Raw genomic sequence first — 19300 nt, 5'->3', positions numbered from 1 at the left:
ACCCAGATGGGTCCCAGGAGAGCAGCCACGGGGGACGACTCCTGCAGCACCTGGGAAGAGGGAGGGGTGCCTCCGGGCCTTGTCTGCTGCTCGCTTTTAATTGGGGTGAGAATGATGTATTTGCTTTAAAAGAAAAAAGAAAAAAAAAAAAAGTACACCTTTGGTTATTTAAATAAAGGAGAGTCCTGGTCTTGTGTGGGAGCTGGGGGAGGAAGGCTGGTGAAAGGAAGGGTGCTGACCCGGCAGGGGGAGGGTTTGGGGATCTGATGGCAATTTCACAGCCTTGTTTTGACAGCCCCTGCCTGGGCTGGGGCGGGAGGACGGAGACCCCCAGGAAGCTGTCTCAGTAGCCCCAAACCCATCTCAAAGCAGGGTCCTGGGGAGCTCCTTCCCCCCAGTAACAGGTCCACAGCCTCGGTGTGTGCAGCAGCAGGCTTTATTTTATCACAGCCCTGCAGCATGGCCATGCCCACGGGGCTCCTCCTGCAGCTGTGGTGGTAGGAAAGCCTCATACGTGGTCGGTCCCATCTGCTCTGCTGCACCTGCGACCTTGGGCTTGAGCAAACAGGGCTGGGAGGCGGCTGTAGGGCAGGGAGACACCAGCTATACCCCCACAGCCAGCACAGTGCCAGGGTAAATAAATGGGTTTGTCAGCCCTCAGCCCCAAAACCAGGTGTGCAGGGGACAGGTCCCCTGCTTGGCAGCACCCTGCTGGCATGGCTGAGCTGCACAGGTTTGTCCCTGGCTGCTCTGTGTGGACGACGGGAGTGTCACGGGGAAAGGTTTTGCATTGCAGCAGGTAAAACCAGACTCCGTGCCTTCAGGCTGGTGTAAAAGCATCATCTTTACTGCTCTACGGGGCTCGGGGGTGGCAAAGATGACTGAATTAAGCAGGTAATTTCAAAGCAAGCTGCTGCAGCAGCTACCCTGAGGAGACACAAAGCAGCAGCCCCCTGCCAGTGCTGGCTGCAGGGGGAGGAAGGTCCCCAAGCACCCCTGTCCCTGAGCAGTCAGGAGGGACGTGGAGGACAACTGCCCTGCCCTGCTGGGGCTGTGCTCTGCTGGGAATTGGTGCTGGGCACGCAGCACAGCCCCCCCCCCGTGCCCCAAGCTCCGTGGGCAACGTCTCTGGGTGATGCCAAGTAAAAACCAAGCAGCACCGAGCACCGCACGGCCTCACGTAGAGCCAGCCAGGCACCATGAACGGCACGAGGTAAGGCAATTTATTGTCTGCCCCTCCAGCAGCAGTGGGGCGGGATGCTCGAGGGTTAGGAGTCCAGTTTGGAAGGAACCGCGTGACCTTCGGTAAGGCGAGCTGCAAGAGAAAACGCCGGAGATGCTGATGGGGAACCAGCCTTCTCCTGCTACCCTGTGTCTTCCTGTGGATGATGTGGCTTCAGCCCCAGCCCGTGGCTGGAGAGTGAGATAAAAGCTACGGATGCGCTCCGCTTCTTCCAGTTCCTCAGGCGCTCAGCTAGAGTTCGTTCTTGCAGGAACCTGGGAAGACGAAAAATAAATCAATAAACCCAGCAGTGTTGTTCCCCGGGGTTTGGTGTGGTGACAGCACCTGGCTCGTAGCTAATGCAGATCTCCTGTGCCACTGCTTGGCCAGAGAGGTGTGCGTGGGCTGGGGAGCACTGCCTGACTCCCTGGGGGTTCGTATCACACAACTACAACCTGTTACAGCAGGCTGCACCCACCAAGAGTCAGCCTTTCAGCACCTGCAGGCAAAACCTGCACTGGATGTCTCCAACCACGCTTGTGATGGGCACAGAAGCGCAGAAGCACCCAGGTTTTTGCAGGGTTCTGCCCATAACCAATCCCCATCTTCCAGAAGGTGCTAAATCCTCTCACTGTCTCCTTCCCCCGGAATGATGGGGCTGCCCTAGACCTTTATAAATGTCACCTGTTTTTGCTGGCTTCCCTTTGCCAACAACGCCCTGCTGGCTCCCTCCTGCTGCCTTTGGGAGCGTGGCGCTCGCCTCCCCGGCCTGGGGAGTCCTGCACAAAGCGTCCCGAGGTGGGGACAGCAGTGACAATAAGGCTGGGACCAGCCTGTCCCGACTGCAGCCTGTGGAATTGGAAGTAATTGGAAGCAGGCTCTGCCGCTCGCTGAAGCCCCCAGCGCCTCGGCTGGCCCAAGCAGGAGCCCAGGGAGGTTTTGTGGGCTGGGGAAGGAGCTGCGGCCGCAGAGCAGCCAAGGCAGTGGTGCTGCTGGCTGCCAGCTGGCTGTCAGCGGCCTGCTGAGCGCTGACACGGGCTGTGCTAAGCGGGGTAATGCAGGCCTGGAGGGGCTCAAGCGGTCACGGCTTGAGATCTGACCTCGTGCCCTCACCGGTGGTTTAAGGAAGAGGCTTTAACACAGCCCCACTGGGCAGAGAATCGAGGGGTGCAGTTATACCTTTGCGTTACGCTTCACAAGGCACAGAAAATGGATGGCTACGTCACTCTCCAAGGGATGCCCTGCAAACCCCACCGCTCACTGGAGAGAAGGAACGGTCTTGTGTCCTCTGGGGACTTCCAAGAACATGGGAGGGACAGAAGCACGCTTTGCTTGCTGGAGCAGGCTTGGGAGAAGCTAATTTCAGGGCTCTGCAGTCATCCCTTGGAAGAAATCCACGTTACCTTGTGATGTTACTCACATTCCTCGCTGCTGTCACTAATAATATGTACAGGACAATGCCAGGAAACTTGGTCTGCTGTGTGACACTGCTGGGTCTGATAATTACCCCTTTCTGAGATTATTTTTTTTAAAGGGTCATTTTGAAGCTTCAAGCAAGCTCTTTGAAGTCTTTTACATCCAAGCCATTACCACAAGCAGTGAGCTGGGACTGGATATGCCCTGAAACCTCGCTGCCCCTTTGTCTCTCCATCTAACCCCTCTGCAGTTAGCAGCAGGCTGCTGCTGCACACCAGCTCCTGAGCCAGCCAAACCATGGTTGGGTTCTGGGAACGCCGGACTGGAATTTTTTCATGGGAAAATTAGCTGCAAATTGCCTACAAGCTGCAGATCAAAATAAAGGGGAGCATGCCAGGCAGGACACACTGCATTCGGTCACACCGACAGCTCTCGCCAGCATCTCTTGCTCAAATCTGCTCAGTTTGCTACCAAGACACCTCCTCTGGTGTGCTGCATGGCAAAGGATTGCTCTATAGACTTCAAGAAGAAACATGCCTAAAACTTCCCAGGCTCATAAATCTGCCAGCTTCAGCACGCTCCCTAAACTTTCCTGATTGCCTTTTTGGACTATTAATTTCCTACAAGTTTGGGATTCTTTTCATTTCACCCCAGACTAAGTTACAATGCTAGAGGAAGGGAACGGAGCTGGTGAAGGTGCTGACTAAGATGTGAGCCACTGCTCATGGTGGGCTCCTCCTGCTTCTGCCTCAGAGCCACGTTTCCGTGTGCTGGTCTTGCTATTCTGGATGCTACGAGGGCAATCAGATGCTGCAGCCTCAAAGACGTCTTTGAAATGAAGCTAATGGGCTGTTTGTGTTCATCTTTTATTAATTACAGGCTGCCGAGTTTGAGGGGAGATGCAGATTAATAGTGGCGTGTGCGTTACTGCTCTGGCTGGCTTGCATCTGGGGCCAACCTCCGCGCCTCCTCCCTGCCCCAGGGCACCACCAGCCCCAGGCTGCTGGCAAAGCAGAGCCCTGGGCTGAGGTCCGAGGCAGGGTTAGCGGCGTTTGGCTGCGTGGGGAGAAACGTGGAGGGACGGAGTGCCACGCTGCAATCCCCCTTCCTCCGGGCACTTACACGTCTCCAGCCGCTCCTCGAGGAAGGAGATCTGCTCGCTCAGCGAGTCGATTCTGTCCAGTTGCTGCAGGGAGTGGGACAGCCGGCTGATGGGGTCCGCGCCGACGTCCTCGGGCTCAGATGTCACGAGGTTGTGGAAGGGGGCCAGCACCAGCTGGAGTTTCTGCGGGGAGAAGGGGAGCTGTCAGCGTGCCCTCCTCGGCCAGGAGCGGTGCTGGAGGGGCGTTTGGTTGTGTTCAAAGGGACACCGTGCTGCAAGAGCCACTGTGAGGCTCTGCAGCAGCGTGGAGCACAGCTGGGATCCTTGCCTGATCCCTGCCTGTGTGAGGCCGGCGTGGCGTTAAAAATAGAGCAGGGGTGGAGGGAAAGCCTGGCTGCACACAGCCCGGGGTTGGAGCCGGCTGTGCACGGCCGTGGGCCATGGCAGGGAGGGGAAGGAAGGGGCAGAGGGGTGCACCGAACACCCACCTCCTCCAGCGCTTCCACTCTGCTCTTCAGGTCCTTCATTTCTTCCTTCATTTCATTGGAGGGGCCTGAAAAAATATGACCAAGAAAAGGTCGGTTAGTAAAAACCTGAAATTTACCCGAGGTGAAGTGGGACGTGCTGGGCTCAGGCCAAGCACTGCTGCTTGCTGCTCCCCTCCTGCATCCCCAGGGCTCAGGAACCAGATCCAACGCCTGCTCCGAGCACGGACCTGGTGCTACTGTGAGCACGCCTCTCCTGGCTGCTGGAGTACCTAGAACAAGGTGGGGGAGCATTTCAGGCTTCGATGCTTAAAGGACAAAATGCCCATGTTGTCAGGAGATCAGTTAGCAGCCAGCTCTGCCCTGTCCCTCTCGGCTCCAAGGATTGTCCCTGCTGAGGACCCTGGAGGTGGGACAAAGGCAGGCAGGTGGCGGGGCACGTGCCGGGGGCTGCCCTGCTCTCCCAGGTCTTGCCCTCACGATGCCAGTGCTGGCCACAGCGCATTATTACTCACGGTACGAGTTTGAAGTGTCACAGCGCGTACCAAAAGTAATAATGGGCCGTCACCAGCAGCGCCCGATGCTCCTCGTGGCTCCAGACGTGCCCTGCGAGAAGAACGACGACGATGATGATGGAGAGCACGGCCCCAGCCCCAGCCACCGCATGCCACAGCGGGCTCTGTCACCAAACTTGTGCACGAGGGTGTTTTTTGGGGTCTCTTGGGTCACTGGGAATAAAGCTGATGGGTGCTGGCTGCTGTCCCCTCTCCTTTCTCTTGCCAGTCCTGCTCCAGCCACCTTGTGATGCCGAGAGGTAATCCCAGCTTGCATCAAAGGCCCCGAGCAGCTGGGGCTGTGCTGCCTCAGCAGAAGGTTACCTGCTTGGCTGAAGGTTCCTGGCCCGGGGCCCAGCCCGGCGGGTTGGCACGCCTTGTGGTCAGCAGCGAGGCTGAAGCCGTCCCGGCAGGCGCAGCGGAAGCTCCCGGCCGTGTTGACGCAGAGCTGACTGCAGCCGTGGCTCCGGCCGGCACACTCGTCCACATCTGGAAGGAAAGGGAACAGCTCTGTGGGGACGGGGCTGTGGGGTGATGCTCACGGGGGATGAGGGGTGAGGATGGTGGTGCCACACGAGCAGGGTGCTGCTGCTCCCCTGCCACGGCCACGCTGATGTGATGGGACCAGGGGCACCCAGAGCGGGCTGGCATTTGTGCCAGGCACAGCTCTGGTGTCCCCATACGTGAGTCAGAAGCAAAAAGATAAGCTCAGAAATGTCCAAATTCAGGCTGGGGTGGTCACTATCCCCGAGCAGGCGGGCGCAGGCGGCCCTGCACTGCCTCTCGCAGCGCTTGGCTCTCATCCTGGATTTACGGCCGGGGTTTTGGTTCCAGCCAGCCGTGGCGAGGAGCTATCAGCCTTTCAAGTGTGTATAAAACCCAGTAACCTCTCCTCACACGGGGGAGTTATTAAAGCTGTTCCCACAAAGCAAAATGAGCAGAGCTGCTTCCCACGCCCGGGCGAATCTCTTCTAGGCAGTGGGAAAATCCTTTTCCCCCGCGCTGGAGCCAGAGCTGTCAGCGATGCGCTCAGCCCTGCCCTGCCCAGCGTGGGTCAATGCCACACGTTCCTCCTCTGCGTTACAGGAGGGTGGAAAGCCAGGAGCCACGGCAGACGTGGTTTGCACCATGCTGGTGTGCTAAGGGCTGTGGAACTTTGCTGCCTCGGCTCTGCCAGATTTCCCTGCGCCCCGGCGAGAGGCTGCTCTCACGCAGGAGAGGAGCCCTTCCCCTCCACCGCCGGATATTTTTGGTTTATAGATTTAGTCTGTGCAGCAAATGGGTGTCTTAGTTTACAGCGCGAGTTTACAAAGGCTGGGAGATGGGTCACTGCAAATAGAGTCTCGGGCTGACCCCGTGAGTGTGACGGCCGCTCTGCACAAGGCCTTTCGCTGGCTGCAGTCGCAGCAGAGCACAGCCTCTGCTCGTGCTGACCCAGCGTGGAGCAGCAGCAAAGAGCAAATGTGGGTACCAGGGCTGTGCTCTACCTCTGGCAGCACTGGCACAGCCACAGGGAGCTCTGAGCTTCCCTGCTTTCCTGGCTGGACCAGCAGGCACGCTGCCTGGAGCAGGATGCGTAGGGGTATGTGCGGAGAGCTCACACACAGGTTCCCCTCTGGGCTCTGGGGAGCACCAGGCTTGGTGACGAGCCACAGTGCTGCTCCCTGTCCCCATCTATGGGTCAAGAGAGCAGCAGGGTACAGCAGGGTGCAGCAGGGTGCAGTGGGGTGCAGTGGGGTGCAGTGGGGTGCAGCAGTACCTGTCTGGCAGGAGAGCCCCGTCCAGCCGGGCGGGCAGGAGCAGCGGCCAGGGAAGGCGCAGCGGCCGCCGTTCTGGCACGGCACCTGGCAGAGAGCTGCAAAAGATCAGAAACAGCATCACTGGCAGGGCTGGGGGTCCCGAGCCCCCTCCCCTGCCACCAAAGGTGTGTGTGCACGCAGCAGCCCCGGCCGCTCAGGCAGCATCAGGCCTGGGAAATGTCTGGTGCTGAGCTCCGAGCTCTGCTGGGGGCAGATTAGCTGCTGATGTGCTCTGTGCTTGTTTTCTGCTGCACATCACAGTTTCCTCCTGAAAGCATTTCTCTTCCATTACTGCTGATTGATATGGAAAGGACTTACTCATTTTATTTATCCTCCGGTGACCATAAAGTTAATAAACAATCCCGAAGGCAAAACGGCCTGTGAGGCAGCAGAGAAAGGATTGAAATTAATCAGAAATCGAGTCACATTTAGCTGTGCTATCGGAGGCTAAAAATGTAAACGCTTTGCTACAGGGGGAATTGGACTGGTGTCAGTAAACGAGAGAGCTGGGGCCTCGTTCGGGGACCTGAGCTACCTGGGCAGAAGGGATTGGGGACAGGGAAGGCGAGCACTGGCCCAGGGGTGGCACAGCAGCCTTCTTACCTGTGTTGCAGCTGAGCGCGTGGCTGCTGGCTCTGCTCCAGCCAGGACAGCATGAGGCCACGTGCTGGGGCACCTGCCTGTACACCTGCCGGTAGGCAACCTTGTAGATGGTCCTGCAACACAGAAACGGGGCTGAGCTGCGGGACTGACCATTGGGGGCCACCCCAAGCCCCCCACCCCACTCCCACACCACCCCAGGTGCTTTTTTTTTTTTTCTGGGAAGGCTCCAGCTCCTGCTCACTGAAAGCAGGCAGCTGCCTCACCTGTAGGTGCTGCAGAGGCGGTGGCCCTGGCAGGTGGTGAGGTAGGGCTGGTACACGGGCTGCACGTGGGACTCGGTGTAGGCGGCCGTGCGGCTCCGCGGCTCGGCAGCGCAGGCCCTGCGGCTGAGCAGAGAGGGGTGATCAGCCTGACCACCCCAAATTACCCGGGGTTGTTGAAACGGCAGTGGCTCGGTGCCTGAGTGAGCCGGGAGGTGACTGCAGGCTGTTTTGGGGCAGGGAGACAACGCTGGCAGCGCTGCGGGCTGCACGGCCTCCTCCTCCCCAGCCCTCACCAAAGGCACTGACGCCCCCTCGTCCACTCACCCCTGCACAGTTCCTCTGTCCTGGACAAGTGGGGCCTAGATTTAGGGGTTGGGATTCACTCAGGGCTGTTCTCCTTTCATTCACTACCTCCCTTCCCCTAAAACCATTCAATTTTAGGTGTCTTTTTTCCTCTCCGAGACTTTCTTATTCCTGAACCCGATGCCTCTGTGGTCACCAAAAATTTAATGATTTCACAGAAAGGGTCAGGCTCAAAGCAAAAAGGTAGAGGACAGAGGAAAGTTGCTCTCTGTTCCTTCTAAGATAACTGATATCCAGTCAAAAACTTTCCCAAGGTTAACAGCCAAAGCAGTATCAGTTAAAGATTCTTTTTCTTCAACATTTTCCAGCCCAAGCAGGTCAGTCCCTCTGAGGAGCTTGTTTGCTTGTCTCAGCCTCCCAGCTCGATTAGAAAATTAGAATAAAAGAGTCTGGGAATTAACATGGACATCAGATGGCTTCCATTAACTCCAGAAAACTCCTCTCAGCCTCACTGGTTAATGTTACAGAAGACACGGTTTTTAAATGGCAATTGTTTGCTTTGCAGATTTTATAATAAAGCTATAGCTGCAGCGTGTGCGTGTGAGAGAGGAATCCAGCCTGTGGGTACGGTCACGACCAGAATGCGAAAGGTTCAATGCTAGAGGAGAGTATTTCAATGTAAAAACAAACTTTGTAGAAAATGTGAGCTGAATCTGCTGAGCCTGAGCTCCTGTTGGCAGGGGAAGGAACCGGGGTGCTGAGCGCTGGGCACCCTTTGGCCCAGCAGGGAGCTGAGACGTGGTTATTGAGGTGGTGCTGGGATGGATGTAGGGCCCGTGTCAGCCCCAATTCCAGGAAAAGGGAAGGGGAATTGCTGGGGCTGCTGCTCCCAGGGGCCACAAGTGCTGCAGCAGTCCCTGGGGGTTTTAATACCTGCATCCCCTGCACGCTGCAGCCTCTCGGAGCTGGGAGATGGCAGCCAGCTTTGATGGCTCGTTTGCAAGGCCTGACTGGCAGGACAGCAAGACAGCACGAGTATTTTTGTGCAAGGATGTGCTTGAAAGGGCCAATAATAATTCCTGAACAGCTCAGGGCCTCTTTAGCTTTTGACTCTCCCGGACAAAAAGCCCAGAGTGCCTTTGTGTCCCCTGCATGGGCTAAACAGAGCCAGGGCATTTTCTCTAGAGGGGTTTTTCGCTTCAGTAGCCCAGCAAACAGACCCCAGTGAGGACCTGCCGAGATGTGGCTGCCCCAGGAACCTTTTCCCAGCTCCTGGCCAGCCCAGCAAGGTGCCCACCACCGGGTGAGGATGAGCCCGTGCTCGTGACAGCTCTGGGAGATGCAGACAAAAAGGAGCTTACCCTGCCCGGGCAAAACCCTCCGTGCTGGTCGTGCTGAGGATGAAGGCGAGTCCCGAGAGGAGGCAGCTGAGTCGGGGCATGTCCTGTCCCCTCCTGCTGCCTGCTGGGCTGTGCGGCACGGACCAGGGTCACTCCTCGGTGGGAAGCGCTGGCTCCTACTGCATGGCTCACGCTTCAGCGGGGAACCCTGGAAGAGAGCAAAAAAAAAAAAAGGTGTGAAGACGTGGTGCCCACACCCAGCCCATGACATCCGACAGGGCACAGCGTGACACCGACAGCCAGGCTGGCTCTAAGGGGACAGGAATTGCCTTTTGAGGCATCCACCCAGGGTGGGATGTGGTGGCAGCACTGCCCTCGTTGGGCTGTGCAGAGGGAACCTGCATCGTTCGAAATGCGCAGCCAATTCCAGGCAGCAAGGCTAAAACAATGCCCTGTAATTTCTTAATCCATACAGCATTGTGGAGCTGCATTTTCCCACCACATAACATGCTGAAATCTGATCTTCTTCTCTTTAACATACACGCTCTTGCCAGAGAAAAGTGCTTTAAGGGCCATATGTCCCGTCCGCAGAGTCAGTACTAACCAAGTTGGAAATAAAGAGGCTTTGATTTTCTAGCAGAGGACAAATTTGAAACAGGGCTGAAGGAGGTCAGTAACAATATCTAATTTACACAGTGTCTAATTTATACAAAAGAGTTGGCCTCCGGATGGCAGCAGTTAAAGGAGGAAGAAATAAAGAAACCCACCTTAAACACACGACAATTAAAGAAAGAATCATGCTTTCTGATTAAACCCTGAAAAAGGAGTTGCTTCACTGGGGTACAACACAACGAGGAGCAGCCTTCTGAAACCGCAGAGCTACCTAAAAGTTTTAAAATCCCCAGGTGAGGTGGGATGAGAACGGACTGGAGAGTTGCAGGTTCATCCCCAAACTTCCATGGACAATTCCTAACGCTGGGTTTTTGGGGATGATCATCCCAAAGCTGTGGACCTGTAGCTCTCCAAGTCCTCCTCCAAGGCAGGCAGCAGCATCTCTTCGTGTAAGAAGATTTATCGCTGTAAAACGCAGCCCCAGGAGCTCGCTCCACCACCGAACCTGGGGCAGAAGCTGAGGGCCTGGCTCCAGAAGCACATTAAGGGGGTGGCAACACCACCACCCTCTGGCTGCACACACCTGGGCCCAGCTTAACCAAGGTGCGAGCCTGGCTCTGAGGAGGAAAGGAGGATTTGGGGGATACGCAGCCTGCAGCCCTCCATTGTCCTACCTTTCCTCCAGACTTAACAGAACTTCTCACGTTTGAATGATTAATAAATCAGGAAAGACCTGTGGGAAAGCTCTTAAAAACCAGTAAAGCAATATTTTTTTTCTCCACAGTCCTTCTGGAGACGTCCCAGGGACACCGGTGCATAAGGACGGACTCAATCCCTGCTGCTCAGGCAGGGGCTTTCCACATTTTCCCCACAGGCACAGATCCTGGGCTAGTGGTGCTCCTCCAGAAGCCTCCAAGTCGAGCCCTGCCAACCATCGCAGGCCTCCCACAGAATTCCTGCAGCCACCAGGGGAGCTTTGCCTGTGGGGAAGGGCAGAAACGCAGGGCAGGAGCCGAAAATCCAGACGGGTTGTTTTTCTCTTTGGACTTGGGGCAGCGCTGCCCTACCTCAAGTGGTCCGAGCATCCCCTCGGGACATCAAATCCTGGTTGCTTAATATCAGATGGAGTTTTGAAAGCGGAAAATATCATAGCCTGTGCTTGTCTCTTTTATGAGCTTACGAAAATTGTGAAAATCGGGCTCTTGAAAGCTGCAGAAGATCCTCCAACCTGTTGCCTCTATCTATCCTGGTACCCCATTTTTAAAGCACATCATTTAAGGAAAAGCTTTTCAGGTTTGAGGGGAAAAAAAGGAAAAGAAAAATAATAAAGAAAAAAGCCTTTTTTCAGTGTCTTTCTCATTTCTTGAATGCTGAGCTGAAGCCCCAAGGCTTGGCAAGTGAAACTACGTAGGTGCATCTGAGCTTCTGCTGGTTTAGGGGGCAGCAAAGGCTCCTCGGCCAGCCCTGTGCTCTGTGGGTCCTTCTCCAGCAGCCGGAAACATCCCCATTTCGCTTCCAAGCCCTCTCTCTAACTCACAGCAGGACCCAAGGGGAAAATACAACCCCAGAAGCAGGTGAGCAGCAGGAAAATGCTCACCCGAGGCAGGCGAGCGGCACCTCATCCGGCTCTGCCTCCAAAAACCCAGGCTAAAAGCTCCAGGTGATGCCAGCAGCACGAGCCTGGGGCTGACTCCAGAAGTGATGCCAGAGGCTCCAGCCCCTCCGAGGGATGCGATTCCCCCCGAGCTGCATTTCTACCACCAGCGTGGCCTGATTTTGGAGGTGAGCCCGCATCTCGCAGCCCTGCAGCTCGGTGCCCAGGCCCTTGGGGAGGGTCGGGAGCTGCAGTAGGGGCGCAGCTTTCCCCCTTCTGACCCCTTCCAGCCGCTCCCCTGGGTCGAGGAGCAGGGGCAGGGGGATGGATGCTGCTCGGCAGCGCAGAGCTGAGCGCAGGGACCTGGGGACAGGGGGTGGGGGGCACCCGGGATGCGGGCACCCCCCGTAGGGTGCCAGCTCCCACTGCAGGGTGCCAGCAACCCCACAGGGTGCCAGCACCCTCCCCAGGGTGCCAGCACCCCCCACAGGGTGCCAGCACCCCCCCTAGGGTGCCAGCACCCCCCCAAGGGTGCCAGCAACCCCCATAGGGTGCCCCTCTCCCCCTGGGGCACGACACCCCCTTGCCCCAGCCCCCCCAGCCCCTCTCCCCCTTCCTTTTACCCCCCTTTTACCCCTCCCCACGCCTTCCCCTTCTCCCCCCGAGGATGCGGACCCCCCCCCAGCCGTGCCGAGCCCCCCGGGGGGGGCTCCGCAGCCTCTGGGACTCACCGGTGGCGGTGGCGGAGCCGCGGAGTCGCCTCCTCGCCGCTGCCCCCCCCCGGCGTTTCCTTCCCCCCCCCCCCAAGCCCCAGCCGGTCCCTCCGCCCCGGCCCAATGAGCAGGAAAAGCGGAGCCTCCCGGAGAAAGAGGATGGGGGGGGGAGAAGCGCCGGGACACGGGGGGGAGCCGCCTGCCCCCGCCCCGATGTGTCGCCCCCCTCCCCAAAACCTCCGGACCCCCCCCATGCTGGCTGCCAGCAGCCCCCCGGGGGTGGGGGGATGCGCAGGGACCCGGCAGAGCCTGGCCATGGGAGGGGGGGGACACAGGGTGACAAGTGCCAGGGGTCCCCGAGGGGGTCCTGACCCTTTTGGGGGGGCTGCTGGGGTGTCCCCTGGGCTGTCAGGGGGCTGTGCTGGTGGCCGGGCTTACCTGCAGGGCGTCCATACAGCCCCCAAGGGCATCAGGGGGGCAAGGTCCCGGCCCCCTCCCCGCACACCAGCTCCCCTGGGTGGGCAGCGGGTTCAGGGTAAGAGGAAGACCCCAGCATAGCCCCCATCCCCTTACAGGCTTCCTGAAGCCGTCCATCACCAGTGTGAATTTATTCCTCTTTCCCTAAAAAAGGCTGCACGTGGCTCTGCATCACCTTTCCCCCGAAACCCAACGGCTGTGGGGTCCCACCGTGCCCCTTTAATCCCCCTGGACTCCTCACAAAACTCCTCACAAAACTCCTCACAACACCAAAGTCCTGCAGGACTGCCAGGACGGGGAGGTTGCTTTTCGGCCAGCCCTAAAGGATGCTCGGAGGGTTCCTGGGACGCCCTGGGGCAGATACGGCAGGTTTTTGGTGTGAAATGCCCACTTATTTACCAAAGAAAACCCTGCGCTTCGCTTCGTGTGCCGAAGTGCCACTTGTTTGGTCTACGTTTTTCCTCGGGAAATTAGAGCACGGAGCTTTATTGTTTTTCAAAGGACTGAGGCGCCTGGAGCCAGCCTTCAAGATAGCAGGGGCCTGATGTGTGGCTGAGTGGCAGGATACACCCCCCCGGGAACAGTTGTTCCCATTAAGCTTTGCAATTTATTATTATTTTTTTTTTAATGAAACCATGTAGGCATTTAAAGGAAATGTTTACCAGTTAAACAGTAATGGCTCCAGAAGAGCAGCCGGGGTCACTGCCCCGTCCCCTCTATTTCCCCGTGGATGCTCAGATTGCCTCGGAGCTGCCCTGGGTCACGCTGCGCCCCCCAGGAAAGCCGGGGCCTGCTGCTGGGGGGCTCTCAGGTGGGCTCGTGTAACTGGAGCATGACTGCTTTGCTCAGGCCCTCTTTAGGGAAGGGAAAAGAGCAGATGGGAATCAGCTCCGGGACGTGCTTGTGGAGAAAAAGCTTCACCACGAGGCAGGACGGAGCGTGCTGGGGACGGGATCCCTCCAGCAGCCAGGCACAGGATCCCTGACGCCGGTGGAAGCACGGCTCCACGTTACACCTTAGGTTGCACGAGCAGGAAACAGGAGGGTTTGCTCGCCCCGCCTGGATCCAGCAAACCTCTGGGGGCTGATTTCAGCTCACGTAATCTCATCAGCGCAAAGCACAGGCAACTTTTCCCTAGAGCCTCAAAGGGACGGTAATTATCTTATTATGCAGAGAGCACCACTGTTGTTTTTTTTCTCATTTATGGGGAGATGAACAGTGCCTGATAGTCAGCTTGTCTAATAGTTGCAAAACATCTTTGGAAGCTGGTGGAAAGCTTCTCCGTGTGACCATACTGAAATGCATCTAATTTCGCGACCGAGACGCTCACCTTATTCGTGGTGCTCTGTCATCTGTCCCGAGTGGGGATCCTTCCCTGAAGCAGCATCTTGGCTTCTTACTGTCAGGACAGAAAGAAAAAAAACGTGGTTACACTCTCTGTGTCCTGTGGGAAGGTATTAGGGATCCAGCCCTTGCCCATGAGGGACCCGGAGCTCCTTGAGGATTGGGGTGAGCACGGGATCGTGGCTGCAGAGCGCCCGTGTCTGGCATCCAGCTGGTGTGCTGGAGAGGCACGGACACAGCATTCATGGTGGAAGGGTGCCGGGAGGGCCATCTCGTCCCTCCTGAGCAGTACAGCTGGGCAGCGAGGGCTTTAGGAGCATCCAAGGGGGCCTTGCAGTGGGGTCACACTGCTGTGAGCCTGGTGGGAAAGGCTGGGCAGACCCGCAGTGCCCTTGCACCCTTTGGGATAGAGCAGACAGGGACACGAGCGAGGGCAGAGCCCAGCAGGACTGCCTAAAAGGCAGCGCCAGGGCTTCACTAGACACTGAGCTCTCCCCTCTCAGCAGTTTCCCTGCTGCACAAGGCTGGGATTTTTCGAGAACCCCCAAAAGCAGGTTCCCTACCTCTCCGGGGTGCCCCATCCCTGCTGACACAGCCCGGCTGTACCAAAATTCCCTCCTGCTCGCTTATGATCCCACCCGCTGCAGCCCAACACCGTATTTTGCCACCTGCAACACTTGCAGACGTTGATTTAGGGCCTAAGCTCCCTCAATCCCCAGGCAACTTTTGCACAAGTCCCCGGGGATGGCGAGAAAGGGGATGGACCCGTTCCCTTGTGGCACGCAGCCTTCAGCTCCTCGTGGGACATCAGCACGCTGCAGGGCTAAGCACAACACCTCAAGGCCTTCGTGAGCGCCCTTTCAGCCATCCCACAATAATTCCCGGAGTGCACTGCAGCGATTTGAAATTTCTGCAATTATTTGAATTGCAAAATGTTTGCTTTTCAGCTCCATTGGCTTGGCCAAATCTTTGCGCAAGCAAGTGCCCGTGTTATCCGCTTAAGAACTGCGTATAGCACATTAAAAGAGCATTTAATCCTCCGCTCAGAGGGAGGATTCAGTGTCTTGTATGCTAATATTCATTATGCCGGGAGGAAATCCCCCAGGAGACAGCCTGGCAAAGTTCCCTTGGAGGCAGTGGAGGTATGCCAGTTGGGCGCAGGGGCAGATCAGATCTGTTGGCTCTGTTAATACAGGTGTGATGAGGCTCTGACAGTGGCAGTAAGGGATTTTGGCTCCCGACTGAGAGTCTGGCTGAATTTGGAGTCCTCCCTGGGCTGGCATTTTCCCTGCTTCCTCCGAAGCTTTCTCCCTTGCACTTCAGAAGCGTACTCCCACGACATCTAATATTAATGCTTGTCTCCAGGCCAAGGAAGAAATGTTTCTGCACAACCTCCCTCTCAGATTGAACATTAAATCTCGTCTCCCACTGGTTTTACCACCAGCGTGTACTACGAGCTAAACCGAGCCTCACCCAGGGAAGGTCTCCAACCATGCACCAGGCGGGCTTTGAAGGTGAAAACGCCACAGCCCCCAAATCCGACCGTCCCGTGGGGCACCAAAGGCTCCCCGTGCAGGAGGAGAGCATGGGAAGAATGAAAGTGTCTGCAGCAGGGGCTCTGTCGGCACGAAAAAGGAATGATTAACGGAGGAGACCTCATAAGAGACCAGCACTAAGGTCCCACAGCAGGATCTGCTCCTCGAGGGGAGTGCTTACAGCCCTTTGCACCAGCCGGGATGCACCCACGTACGGGAGAGCTTCCCAAAACGGGGGCCAGAGGTGCTGAGGTGGCAGCTGGAGGTGGATGGATGGGGACACGGACAGAAGAGTGACACACATACAGATGCAAAACCTCTCAGCTGCTCCAAACCGGGGCTGGCTGCATACCTGCTGTGCACAATGGTCTCTCGCTGGCCTCCACGGGGGTCTGGCACAGAACCGGGAGTGCTTGTGAAAGAAATAGGAATTTTCGGTGATTCGAAAAAAAAAAAAGGGGGGGTCTGCTTTTCCTGGTTTAGGACAAATTCTCCTTCTCGGGCTTTTCGTAAGGCTGTCTGCAAACTTTACACTAAAGTTTAGGCTTTGGAGCAGCCCCTGCTCTGCAGAACTCTGCGAGGAAAAAGACCTCCCACTATTCTATTATGTTCCATATTGTTCTCCATTGCGTCAGCTGCAGAGCAGTTATCTCAGTGGAAATCTAGAGGCGTCCATTGATGTCAGTGGGATCAAAGCAGGTCAAACCAAGAAAAGTACTTGGCCCATAGCACTGGGTCTCTCACCACCAGTTGCCTCTGCTATGCGTATTATGACCCAGATCTCATTCCCACAAAGCGATTTTTTTTCTCTGAGTAAGGACTCCTCAAGCAGGACCATGTTATAAATCGAGTCTGCGACAGGGACATACGGCAGCCTGCAACTGTGCAAAAAACAAAGGTGCGAACAGGGCAGCATCCTGCAGCCACGTTTATTTTCTTTTAGTACACACCGTTCTGATATACGTTTAGGGGAGGCAGTAACGGCTTCTGTATACAAACTGGAAATGATTCATCTCACTCAGGAATAAACTGAATTTTGCTGCTTTCTGTGAAATTTCCCTGGCCAAAAAAAAAAAGTAGTGTTAGTCAGTGGGGAATGGTTCCCGCCCTGCCTTTCCCTTCTGCGTTTTTCCAGTGAATCACTCCCCAAGGAGCGCACGGAAAGTGCAGTGGGAACGGCTGGGAGTTGCATGCATGGCTCAGCTGGTCTCTTAATCACAGCCATGCCAGCGAGAGCATTCAGCACAAGACTGTTTTTTTCAATTTTTTTTCCCTCTAATTATCCTTCAGTATCAGGAGAAAGTCTCCAGTTCCAGAAATCTGCACTAAGCGGAGCTCCTCTCTGCCATCACCTCCCCGGCTACAGGCAGATGGGAAGCCAAGGGTTTGCTTTGGGAGAGGGGACAGAGAATTAAATAACATTTTTTTATTCCCCTCTTCTGTTTGCAAAGACCCCTCCCTTCCTTTTCCTTCGCTGTCTGGTCTGAAAGCTCAAGTTAAATCTTCCCTTGTGTTTCAGCATGTCCTTCTGCTGCTGGTGTGACTGTGAGTCAGGTTCGTTTACTCTAATTTGTTGCAGTTTGTAAATCTATCTCCCCAGAGCCAGCCCCATCTGCAGCAGCAGAGTCTGGGAAGTGGCTCAAATAATCCTGCATCCCAGATTCAATTTCTCTTCCTTACCTCTAGGGAAAGTTGTACAGAGCTGATAGTTTAGCAGCATAGAGAGGAACTAACTCAATCCCCGGAATTAATTCTTGATCACAGGGAACAACATTCAGAGGGCAGGCTGGGGGGTTTCTGTACGCACCGCTAACCCCACTGATACCCAGAGAGGTGCATTTGCAGGGGAGGCTCAGGGTCCAGCCACCGCATCTGGGCTTCAGTCTTACACCACCTCCCAGGCAGTGCCAAAGCTTGCCAACCCACTTTCACATTACTTTTATCATCTGCAAAACCTTAGTATTTCTTCTGTGAATGTTAGGCCCTGTGAAAAAGTATACCTAATTATTTCTGTCAAGAATATTCACTGGCTTGGTCCTGCCCCGCATGCCTGGGTAGCCCTGCCGCTCCTACCCACAGCCCACCTTTTATCCTCAAATACCCCCGATGAGCCACTGAAAGCCTGCTCCCTGCATTGTGTAATGCCACAGATCAGTAGGGCAGGACGCACAGGTCTGCAGGTAGCTGAAAAAAACCTGTATGCAAAACACCCACGGTTATAAATTAAGAGGTTTTGCTGAGCTCCTGGCAGGCAAACCACAGCACGCTCTGGGCTTGCAGTTATCCAGCACCAACCTCAGCAAGGCCAGTCCCTGCCCTGAGCTTTGTCCAGCCCTGTGTCCTGCCTGTCCCCAAGGGCTGAGCTCTGCCACTGCTACCCGAAATCGGCAGCGCAGCAGCAGCATGGCCCAGGGTCCCACTGCCACCAGCTGTGCAGGGGGAATGGGCGCAGGTGGCAGGGTGCGGGTGCAAGGATGAACAACGTGGGGTTACTGCAGAGGCACTCCGAGAGACAGACAGATGCAAAAAGAGAAGGAATGACGGAACGAAAGGCGGTTTGCTAGGAATTTCCAGCTGTCTTATATACGTATCTTTGCGTGCACAGGCGTTGCAGCCTTCCTCTGCATGCGCAAGGGCTAAAATAAACCCTCTGTCCAGCAGCCAGGACTCTTCTGTTCCTGGAAAACAGCCTAAGCACCAGTGGAGTGAATTAAAATAATAGTGCTATGGGCTGGGCTCAGCTCTGAGCAAACCAGCACCGGAGCCATCCCTCAGCTCGGCACACAGGCAGCTGGCAGCGGGGCAGCCGAGGGATGCTTCGCAAACCTGTTTGCTCGGCGGCGCTTCGTCATTTCTGCATCCTTGCCCTCAAAACCCCACCGCAGCCTGACAAGCACAACCCCTCCGCCCCATCCCGTCGCAGTCTATCCCCTCGGTGGTGATGGCCGTGTCTCGTACCGTACCTGCGGCGCCCCGCTGTCCCCCGCCGTGCCGGGACCGTCCCTGTCGCTGCTCTGCCCCGTGGCTGCCAGCCGCCATCCCCGCATGGCCGCCCTGGGCCAGGGCCCGGCTGCCCGCCTCGCGCCCCCCGCATGGCCGGCCGCCGGCCGCGCACAGGCAGGAGGTGACTGCTGAGGTGGAAGGGTGGCTTTTTATGCTTTTCTTCCTGTATAAATCAGGCCGGGGATGGACAATCCCAGACAGGACTTCCTGTGTGTGTTGTGCGCTGATAACGGGCGCTGCGAGGAGAACAAACACGGCTGCCGCATGCCCGGAGGGGAGAGGGGCTGTGGGGCGGCACCCCCACCCCGTGCCTGCCAGGCCCCAAGATGGAGGGGACACAGCTGGCTGCCATCAGGGCCATGTGGAAGGACAGGCGGCCAAGGAGGAGGCACTGCCCGCCCGCCTGGGCTCCCACCTGCACCGCACAACAGCCCTAAAATGGCTGCCGCCCCCACCCTCCCGCCTCGCACCCCTTGGTGCACATCTCAGCCACAGCCTCCCTGCATCCCCCCTCAAAGGGGGCTGGTGGGGACCCCCACTGCGGTGGGGCTGCCCTCACAACCCGACAACCCGTGACAAACATGGCAGGGCCGACGGCCATCTTCTTGTCAGGGGGCCATGTCGGTGTGGGGTGCCAGCACAGGGTTTAGGACGCCCCAAAATTTAGGTTGCACCTCAGCAGTCAGTCAGTTTGTTGGCTGGCTTGTCACCCTCGTCACAGCACTGTCCCTACCTTGGAGGCGAGTGAGGCAGAGGGCCATTTGGGTTACCAAACCCGCTGGAAATCACCCAGCAAAGATGGCCTCTTCAGCAGAGAGGAGCGCAGAAAAAAGTGCTGGAGCTCCCTCATTTTGAAGGCCATTTTGGAGCAAAGCTTACTGCCATTTCCACTTAAGTGCGTGTTTATACGTGACCTTGGTTCAAAGGAGGAATAG

At 56.7% G+C, this 19300-nt stretch overlaps 1 protein-coding gene across 3 annotated transcripts; it reads right to left on the bottom strand.

Moving 5' to 3' along the window:
• Positions 1-1111: 1111 nt before the first annotated feature.
• EGFL7 (EGF like domain multiple 7) lies at positions 1112-18415 on the bottom strand. 3 transcript variants are annotated; one of them, XM_032200629.1, is made up of 10 exons: positions 18321-18415; positions 13814-13882; positions 9109-9295; positions 7445-7567; positions 7182-7294; positions 6539-6634; positions 5104-5268; positions 4229-4293; positions 3761-3923; positions 1112-1497 (listed from the first exon to the last, which is right to left on the bottom strand). In XM_032200629.1, the coding sequence occupies exons 3-10, from the start codon at positions 9186-9188 to the stop codon at positions 1475-1477; spliced, it is 828 nt and encodes a 275-aa protein (XP_032056520.1). In that variant the 5' UTR covers positions 9189-9295; positions 13814-13882; positions 18321-18415; the 3' UTR covers positions 1112-1474. The 3 variants fall into 3 exon arrangements, with proteins under 3 accessions (XP_032056520.1, XP_032056519.1, XP_032056521.1); XM_032200628.1 differs by having other exon boundaries at positions 18326-18415; XM_032200630.1 differs by lacking the exon at positions 18321-18415 and adding an exon at positions 15715-15770.
• Positions 18416-19300: the final 885 nt, after the last annotated feature.

The sequence above is a fragment of the Aythya fuligula genome, chromosome 19 (genome assembly GCF_009819795.1).
Source record: "Aythya fuligula isolate bAytFul2 chromosome 19, bAytFul2.pri, whole genome shotgun sequence".
Lineage (NCBI taxonomy): Eukaryota > Metazoa > Chordata > Aves > Anseriformes > Anatidae > Aythya > Aythya fuligula.
The sequence above is the reverse complement of the archived record's forward strand: the minus strand, read 5'-3'. Positions and strand labels throughout refer to the sequence as shown.